This window comes from Amblyomma mixtum, chromosome 3 (assembly GCF_055824585.1).
Source record: "Amblyomma mixtum isolate Tamu chromosome 3, ASM5582458v1, whole genome shotgun sequence".
Lineage (NCBI taxonomy): Eukaryota > Metazoa > Arthropoda > Arachnida > Ixodida > Ixodidae > Amblyomma > Amblyomma mixtum.
In genome coordinates this window covers 80,713,489-80,723,234 of record NC_143014.1, presented here as the reverse complement: position 1 = coordinate 80,723,234, position 9,746 = coordinate 80,713,489, and the positions used below count along the sequence as shown (strand labels likewise).

At 45.6% G+C, this 9,746-nt stretch overlaps 1 protein-coding gene across 2 annotated transcripts; it reads right to left on the bottom strand.

The window, feature by feature from the left end:
• Positions 1 to 211: 211 nt before the first annotated feature.
• Positions 212 to 6,474, bottom strand: LOC149350770 (tubulin beta chain-like). 2 transcript variants are annotated; one of them, XM_089579909.1, is made up of 7 exons: positions 6,324 to 6,474; positions 5,034 to 5,142; positions 3,917 to 4,027; positions 2,456 to 2,700; positions 2,112 to 2,311; positions 611 to 1,047; positions 212 to 469 (listed from the first exon to the last, which is right to left on the bottom strand). In XM_089579909.1, exons 1-7 carry the CDS (start codon positions 6,378 to 6,380, stop codon positions 288 to 290), a joined length of 1,341 nt encoding a protein of 446 aa, XP_089436035.1. In that variant the 5' UTR covers positions 6,381 to 6,474; the 3' UTR covers positions 212 to 287. The 2 variants fall into 2 exon arrangements, with proteins under 2 accessions (XP_089436035.1, XP_089436036.1); XM_089579910.1 differs by having other exon boundaries at positions 3,917 to 4,024.
• Between the last annotated feature and the right edge of the window lie 3,272 nt (positions 6,475 to 9,746).

Sequence of the window (9,746 nt, the reverse complement as noted above, 5' to 3'; positions counted from 1 at the left end):
AATGGCAATAGTCAAAAATGGCAATCAGCCAATGGCATTAGTTGGAAGGCCTCCTTTTAGGGCCATTTGCCACGTTGTTTTTCAACTCTAACTCGATCCCTATCTACAGTTCTGGGAAACGGTGGGAAGGCTGAAAGGGTACACTAAAAGACAGAACTGGCTGCTTTGAAGCATATATATAGACTTGCAGTAGGAGAAATTAAGGACAGGATTAAATATATACACTTTATTTACAAGCAAACAAAAAAAAAATGCCCCTGCATAAAGTAATAGAGCAAAAAAAAAATTCAAGCCTCTGCTTGGGCCTCCTCTTCATGTTCAAACTCCCCCTCTTCGTCAGCCGTGGCCTCCTGGTACTGTTGGTACTCGGACACCAGGTCGTTCATGTTGGACTCTGCTTCTGTGAACTCCATTTCATCCATGCCTTCCCCAGTGTACCAGTGCAGGAAAGCCTTGCGACGGAACATGGCTGCACAAGTATAGAGTAAAATGGTCACAGGTAAATCAGCCACATAACCAATACATTGAACCAGAAAATCTGACATAAATGGGCAGTTTAATGACAGCATGCACATAAAAGGAGTAGTTTCAGAACAAGCAGGATACTGACCAGTGAACTGTTCAGTGATGCGCTTGAAGAGCTCCTGAATGGCAGTGCTGTTTCCAATGAAAGTAGCAGACATCTTGAGACCACGAGGAGGGATGTCGCAGACAGCGGTCTTTACGTTGTTCGGGATCCATTCCACGAAGTAGCTAGAGTTCTTGTTTTGCACGTTAAGCATCTGCTCATCAACCTCGCGCATACTCATGCGACCTCTGAACACAGCTGCGACTGTCAGGTAACGTCCGTGGTGAGGGTCGCAAGCAGCCATCATGTTCTTCGCATCAAACATTTGCTGCGTCAGCTCTGGTACCGTGAGGGCCCTGTACTGCTGGCTGCCTCGGGATGTGAGTGGGGCAAAGCCTGGCATGAAGAAATGCAAGCGCGGGAAGGGCACCATGTTGACTGCCAGTTTGCGAAGGTCAGCGTTGAGCTGTCCAGGGAACCTGGGAGGGAAGTGAAGATCCTTGATAAGTGCCGATGCAAATTAGCAAGAAGGCAAATTTGCTTCCATTGGTTGACATTGCCATGTGGCACTGCAAGGCCAAAGGACCAACAGGGGTAAAACTATCACAAACAACCACCTGAAGTGTATTGTACACATCAGGGTCAATTGCATGAAGCCGAACTTTTATGAATACTGAATTGTAAAATAGTTTCAGTACTTGCAGGAAAACAACTGAAGTTTGGTACTGGTACTACTGGTGGACATACTTCTCAGAGCATGCAAAAAAAAAAAAGGGGGGGGGGGGGGGGGGGGCTTCTCTGGCCCTTCTGAATGCAATGAAGCCTTTAAAGGAAACTCACGACGAAAAGAACATTAGTTCTTGCTGTGCACATGGATGCAGTTTTAAGTCCTTGACATGTACGCTACTCAGGACTAATCAAAGGACATAATACAGGGAAACCTGTTTTCAAGTTCATCTGCTCCTGTTTAATGAAAGTGCCGATGCGATGCAGGGTGAGACAGCATTGCAAAAGCACACACACACTACATCAGAAAGTGCCCATTCTTAAGTCAACATGGCACCTGTATAGCTTGCTTACTGGTCACAAGGTAAATGTGGAAGTTGGCGACAACAGAAAATGCGAAGATATTACACCAAGAGGAAGCCCTCCCCACTCTCACCGCCATAAACCTCACTGTAGCATCCGTGCTTCCTAATATTACTAAAATAACTTTGAGTTCCTACCTTTACTCTGTCAATGTGTGCCCTAAAAATTTATAGGTGAGCTCCGAAAGGTGTTGACAACAAATGGTGACTATTTGCATAAGAGCACAAGGAAAAAAGCTGCGATTGGCACACGTCCAAGGATATACAGAGCTTCCACATATATAGCCTACGAGGAGCACTGTGGCAGAGGACTAAAGAGAAGTTCCAACTACACTAGACTCTGAAGTCACAGGAGTGCTCTCTCTGTCATCCTTATCAAAAGAGTGGAGTACTGTGCACAACTGTGTCAACTGCAACTGAACTTTTTGGGCAACTGTTACCTACTGAACTCTCACCTGAGGCAAGTGGTGACACCAGACATCGTTGCAGAGACTAAGTGGTTGAGATCTCCATAGGTGGGAGTGGTGAGCTTAAGGGTTCGGAAGCAGATGTCGTAAAGTGCCTCATTGTCAATGCAATAGGTCTCGTCTGTGTTTTCGACCAGCTGGTGCACGGAAAGGGTGGCATTGTAGGGCTCAACGACTGTGTCCGAAACCTGGTGGAAAGTGAAAGAGACCATGAGAACCAGATGCACACAGACAGCAATAAAAATAATGAGAAATCAAAAGGAAGACACCTTAAAGAGAGGCCAGAGTATGGAAGACATGGTACAAACAGTAGGAATGATGTTGGTACAAACCTTTGGGGAGGGGACAACGCTGAAGGTGTTCATGATCCGATCGGGATATTCTTCACGAATCTTCGAGATGAGGAGTGTGCCCATGCCAGATCCAGTGCCACCACCGAGGGAGTGGGTAAGTTGAAAACCTTGCAAGCAATCGCACCCCTCAGCTTCTTTGCGGACGACATCAAGCACCGAGTCCACCAGCTCCGCACCCTCTGTGTAGTGGCCCTTGGCCCAGTTGTTGCCAGCACCACTCTGGCCTGAACAGGCAGACAAGGAGAAGGGTATACTGTGAACGGAAACATTCAACACAGAAGGATACTGCTGGCAGCAGGCGCAGAAGTACCTGCGAAGGGCCAATTGATGTGAAGGCAAGAGTGAGCAGCAACTAAAAAGGAACATGCCCGAACGTAACTGTTAAGCAGAGTCTTGTGTAAATGATTTAGCCAATGAATGGCATGGTATATGGGGTTTAGCATCCCAAAGCTGCACTGACATCGCACAGCACACAGGAGTTTCTGCATTTTGCCTGCGCCAAAAGGCAGCGGCCATGATTCGATCCTCTGTCCTAGGGCTCAGCAGCTGGAACACCATAGCCATGAAGCCACTGCAGCAGGTAATACAGGTTGCAAAATAAACTAGGGGAAAAAGAAAGACAATTTTTGCAGACTTGTTAAGCCAGCAACAAAGGTTAAACACAACTGAAAGAGTAAGCTAAATTCCAGAAGGGGACTTCACCAAAGCAAAAGCTACAGCTGTAGTCCTATCTTGCAAGACCACGTACAGACAGGTTTCTTTAGGCAACCTGGATCACTTGACTGCACAGTTGGGGTGCCCATTCCCTTGTCCCGGCAAGTGGCCACTGAAGCTTTGGATCATGACAGACAATAATGCCATCACCATCTGCCCTGGAGGATTGCCCATTAACAGCATTCACTAAAATCCAAAGGCAACAGATGTACATGCAACAACAGCTTGTGTATCGCAAGCCTAAGTGGGTCAATGACCTTAGACAGTAGTCTTATAAGGCCACTTTCAATTAGAACAGTCATATGGGACATCTTGCAGCAGCTAGCCAGACAGAGAAGATGGGTCTCTACTGTAGGCATTGAAATATCGAAAAGCACTTCAAGGCATAGCATAAAAATTTGACCTGGTTTATGGGGTTTAACGTGCAAAGCGACTAGGGGTATGAGGGACGCCATAGTGAAGGGCTCTGGAAATTTTGGACATCCAAGGTTCTTTAACGTGCACTGACATCGCACAGTACATGGGCCTCTAGAATTTCGCCTCCATCGAAATTCGGCTGCCTCGGCCGGGATCACACCCGCGTCTTTCGGGTCAGCAGCCGAGCGCCATAACCATTGAGCCACACATCGCCTGCATAAAAATGTTATCTTCCCGCAAGCTGTTTCAGAATTAAGTGCACAGTGAAGGAATAGATGCCGACTGCAACAGTAGTGAGCAGCTGCTTACCAAAGACAAAGTTGTCTGGACGGAAGAGCTGTCCGAAGGGTCCAGACCGCACAGAGTCCATGGTTCCCGGCTCCAGATCAACCAGAATGGCCCGAGGCACGTATTTACCTCCTCAAGCAAAAAGAAAATCGCACTCAATGGTAGAAGAGAGGCTGGGTGTTTGAAATTACATCATGCAGTGAACACATAGTTGTCAGAACAATGAGAGAAAAGGCAGCAACTAAGCAAGGAAAGGAAGAACAATGCAACAAATAACGACAAGCAAATAGAATACTGACAGACTGAAACAGTAGTTCCAAGAAGGATTGAATTTGACAGGCAGTGAGTGCTAATTGTTAACAATGCCGCAAAGCAGGAGAACAGCAACACATGTTCACTGTGTTCAAGCCACTTGCTGCCACTGGAACCATTGATGTTTGGTGGCAGTTATATATGGAACACAATGATGGTTGTTTTCGACATGTGGAAGGCATCTATAAAGTTGCACAAAAGGCAACAGAGGCAATGTGACAATGGCAGTCAGCTCGCATTTGTGAATTCCTCTTTGAGCACAGTAAATGCACCAGCTTTAGTCTCCACTCTTTAAGCTTGTAATAGCAACTCCTTGTATTACAGCCAAAGCTTCAATCCATCCATGTAATGCTACTGTAAAAAGGTCAATGAAGTTTTGGTGAGAAGTCAGGTGCATCTTTATAACTTCATATGCCAATTACAAGAGATCCTGAACCAAAGAGCTGTATATCTGCATTTATACAAAAATTGGAAAGAATACTAAATATGACACTGAGTATATATAGCTAGACATCAAAGACAAGTAAAAAGCCATTCAGAAACACTAAAGGGCGATACAAGACAAGTCAGCGTTAATTTGTTAGCCCGTCCTATAGTGGCCATCGTGGAATGAAATACAGCGAGCAGAACTGTAACACCAGGAACTGAAGGCCACAACACTAGTTCCACTGCGAGCATGGCAAAAAGCATGTCCGAACCATGCATGAGCGCACCGCTTAAACTGTTCCGCTACAGGTCAGACGTCATTTTAACAGAGCAAAACAGCAGCAGGGCGCGCCCGATGCAATGACTAAAATTATTGACCGAAATAAAGATTGGCAAGTACCTGATGCTTCATTGTAGTAAACATTGATACGCTCTAACTGGAGATCAGAGTCGCCGTGGTATGTGCCAGTAGGGTCAATACCATGTTCATCTGAGATCACCTCCCAGAACTGCAAACAGGAAAATTCAAATTTGCATGATGTCAATCCAAACAGCGATGACTGCTGCAGCACATTCTTTGTAATGATGCGCAAGACGTTACTGTACATGGATCACCACGTGGTATTTGCGTACGGCCGTTAAACAATTTATAACTGAATTTGTTATCTCATGCTGTAGATATTTCAAACAGCTAAATGACAGCTGCAAAGTCTAAGGTCAGTATGGGTGACGTTAGGCATAAAAAAAATTGCAACACAATCGCTGCTTCTACATCAGTCGTCATTCTAGCTCTTCAGGCAGGCCGTTTTCAGCGCTGCAGTGAGCAGCAACTATAGTGCAGTTTCATGCCTCGTTCGGCTGTTGAAACCGAAACAGCGTGAGAGAAGAAATGCAATTGTAAATTATATAGCGGTTATGGCTGCGAATACCACACAGTTGTTCTAAGTAGAGCAATATCTTGCTAATTATAACAAAAAAAGAAAGACTCGGAACCAAAACTTCTCTACACTTCTTCAAAATTCGCGCGAAACACGCTGTGGCGCGTCACTGGATTTCAAACGACGCAGCATGGCTGCTACCGGTCCCCAATGACAACGGGCATTCTAGGGCTCTCTGATCTAACCGGTGACGCATCACGGAGCTCGCCACTCGCAGATACGTTAATGGCCAATAGCACATCAGCCTTTCAAATCGCTTCACCACATACCGAATCAAAAACTGGCGCAATACGCTCCCCAACCTCCCTCATCACTCCTAGGTGGTCGACGGGCATCAGACGGTTGCAGTGTTCGCGATATGCTGCACCCCGCCTCCAATGCAGAATGCCGCAGTAAAGTAACGATTTGCACAAGATGAGGCAGCAGACGCAATGAAAAAGAGATATAACGCATAGCGCAAGCAGCCGGTAAAACGTTTACACAAGAACGAAAGCAGCGATCAAGAGATTTGAAAATGTGCGCTCGGTACAATATCCCCATCCACACAAACACACGCACAGCAGACGTGATTACGAGACTGCTGCCAAACAGCTCAATACTTACGCAGATATCCTGCAACGAAATTTTCGAAAGCGGTGCCGACAACCAGAATCTGAACGCATAACATACCAGAACGGACACTGGTGCGGTCAGGAAGAGAACAGCACGCGCTTGAGCCACGAAATAATCCACGTCGGTAAGCAGTGACTTACCTTTGCGCCGATTTGGTTTCCGCACTGCCCCACCTGAATGTGCACTATCTCACGCATCTTGAGGTTCCAATGTTTCACCGGGCAAGACCTGTCAAAATTCTGACTGCCGGGCTCGGGGTAGGGGCGAGGGCATTTATAGCCGTGGGGCGCAGCACCACTTCTTGCACATCTGTGTTCCTACGCGTAAGCGTGGCAGTTTGATAGCTAATAAAAAAGCGCGGGAGCAATAATTTTTTTAGTAAAATACACTAGCGAACTTGGTTATCAGATCTTAAGCTCACGTAGCGAATGAAGCGTAAAATACCTTCCTAATGCAATAAGAACTATTTCTTGTTTCAAAACGTATCCTGACGGACGGGGTTCTCCTGTAGCAGCAGGGGCGAACGGTGTAGTCGCCGCATGCGCGCCTCTGGCTGGTTTACTCTGTTTTCGTTGTGCCACCGTTTAATATTATTCGCGCTAGAACGGAATTTGTTTAGGCGTAAAATCTGCCGATTTTGTTTTCATTGTCGTTGCACATTATAGACTCACGAGGCTACGTGGGCAACCCGAAGTTTGTTCTATGCCATAATTTCCCCGTATTGCCAGATTTTTTTTTTGCTCACTATAAGTGTTTTTTCTGTTTGATACACTATTTAAGGAGTGCGCTGCTTGACAGTATACCATCAAATGCTTCACTAACGTAACCTGGGTGGGTAAAACTTGCACGGCAGTTGGATATTCAGTGACGCCCAGAATGATTTAAACATCCGAAATGTTCCACCAGATTTGTCTCGGTGTCTTTGACAACAAAGAGATGGGAGAGCTTGGCAGCTGTCGTTCTTGTTGTTGGCCTTACAAAATATATGTCCCTCGGGAGGGGAGCCTGCAAACCTCGTCTTTCACTTCGAGCGTCGCAAGCGACGTCTTTGAGCCACATCTTTTTGCCCTCCAAGAACTTAAAACGATGAGACATTGAAATAACTAATTCATGCGGTTTATAGATACGGCATTTCAATCTGCATGATGGACGGAACCAACCATTGTTGTCGGCCACGCCGTAACAGTTTTCAGGTACCTGTTCTAAGCGTAGGTTGCGCGGTTACTCCTGTAGAGCATTCCTTTGGCTTACTACTTCCAGAAATTGCGAATTGATGCTTTCAAGAAAGCTACAGCACATGTCCCAGTTTTTAGGTTTTGCTATCCTAGCGAACATATCAGTGGTTCGCATAAAATGAGAGTCGATGTTGCGTTCCAGTTGTTCTATGCCATAATTTCCCCCTATTGCCAATTTTTTTTCTCACTATAAGTGTATTTTCTTTTTGGTACACTATTTAAGGAGTGCGCGGCTTGACAGTATACCATGGAATGCTTCAATAACGTAACCTGGGTGGGTAAAACTTGCACGGCAGTTGGATATTCAGTGACGCCCAGAACGATTTAAACACCCGAAATGTTCCACCAGATTTGTCGCGGTGTCGGTGCAACAAAGAGATGGGACAGCTTGGCAGCCGTTGTTGTTGTTCGCCTCACAAAATATATGTCGTTGTTGTTGTTGTTGTTGTTGTAGCAAAAGATATGTCCTTCAGGAGGGGAGCCTGCAAACTTCAACGTCTTTCACTTCGAGCGCCGCAAGCGACGTCTTTGAGCCTGAGCGCCGCCTGGCTATATGCACATCTTTTTCCCTTCGAGAACTTAAAACGATGGGACATTGAAATAATTAATTGATGCGGTTTATAGATACGGCATTTCAATCTGCATGATGGACGGAACCAACCATTGTTGTCGGCCACGCCGCAACAGTTTTCATGTACCTGTTCTAAGCGTAGGTTGCGCGGTTACTCCTGTAGAGCATTCCTTTGGCTTACTACTTCCAGAAATTGTGAATTCATGCTTTCAAGAAAGCTACAGCACAAGTCCCAGTTTTTAGGTTTTGCTATCCTAGTGAACATGTCAGTGATTCGCATAAAATGAGAGTCGATGTTGCGTTCCAGTTGTTCTATGCCATAATTTCCCCGTATTGCCAGATTTTTTTTGCTCACTATAAGTGTATTTTCTGCTTGATACACTATTTAAGGAGTGCGCGGCTTGACAGTGTACCATAAAATGCTTCACTAACGTAACCTGGGTGGGTAAAACTTGCACGGCAGTTGGATATTCAGTGACGCCCAGAATGATTTAAACATCCGAAATGTTCCACCAGATTTGTCTCGGTGCCTTTGACAACAAAGAGATGGGAGAGCTTGGCAGCTTTCGTTGTTGTTGTTGGCCTTACAAAATATATGTCCCTCGGGAGGGGAGCCTGCAAACTTCAACGTCTTTCACTTCGAGCGCCGCAAGCGATGTCTTTGAGCCTGAGCGCCGCCTGGCTGTATGCACGTCTTTTTGCCCTCCAAAAACTTAAAACGATGAGACATTGAAATAATTAATTGATGCGGTTTATAGATACGGCATTTCAATCTGCATGATGGACGGAACCAACCATTGTTGTCGGCCACGCCGCAACAGTTTTCAGGTACCTGTTCTAAGCGTAGGTTGCGCGGTTACTCCTGTAGAGCATTCCTTTGGCTTACTACTTCCAGAAATTGTGAATTCATGCTTTCAAGAAAGCTACAGCACAAGTCCCAGTTTTTAGATTTTGCTATCCTAGTGAACATGTCAGTGATTCGCATAAAATGAGAGTCGATGTTGCGTTCCAGTTGTTCTATGCCATAATTTCCCCGTATTGCCAGATTTTTTTTGCTCACTATAAGTGTATTTTCTGCTTGATACACTATTTAAGGAGTGCGCGGCTTAACAGTGTACCATAAAATGCTTCACTAACGTAACCTGGGTGGGTAAAACTTGCACGGCAGTTGGATATTCAGTGACGCCCAGAATGATTTAAACATCCGAAATGTTCCACCAGATTTGTCTCGGTGCCTTTGACAACAAAGAGATGGGAGAGCTTGGCAGCTGTCGTTGTTGTTGTTGTTGGCCTTACAAAATATATGTCCCTCGGGAGGGGAGCCTGCAAACTTCAACGTCTTTCACTTCGAGCGCCGCAAGCGACGTCTTTGAGCCTGAGCGCCGCCTGGCTATATGCACGTCTTTTTGCCCTCCAAAAACTTAAAACGATGAGACATTGAAATAATTAATTGATGCGGTTTATAGATACGGCATTTCAATCTGCATGATGGACGGAACCAACCATTGTTGTCGGCCACGCCGCAACAGTTTTCAGGTACCTGTTCTAAGCGTAGGTTGCGCGGTTACTCCTGTAGAGCATTCCTTTGGCTTACTACTTCCAGAAATTGTGAATTCATGCTTTCAAGAAAGCTACAGCACAAGTCCCAGTTTTTAGATTTTGCTATCCTAGTGAACATGTCAGTGATTCGCATAAAATGAGAGTCGATGTTGCGTTCCAGTTGTTCTATGCCATAATTTCCCCGTATTGCCAGATTT

What these genes read in the sequence shown, in the direction of transcription:
- LOC149350770 (XM_089579909.1), bottom strand. Translation starts at nt 6,380, where the DNA reads ATGCGTGAGATAGTGCACATTCAGGTGGGGCAGTGCGGAAACCAAATC. An exon ending in TCCAGACAACTTTGTCTTTG is followed by an intron (nt 2,701 to 3,916) that starts GTAAGCAGCTGC and finishes CTGCCTGTTCAG; the next exon opens with GCCAGAGTGGTGCTGGCAAC. An exon ending in GCGTTGTCCCCTCCCCAAAG is followed by an intron (nt 2,312 to 2,455) that starts GTTTGTACCAAC and finishes ACTTTCCACCAG; the next exon opens with GTTTCGGACACAGTCGTTGA.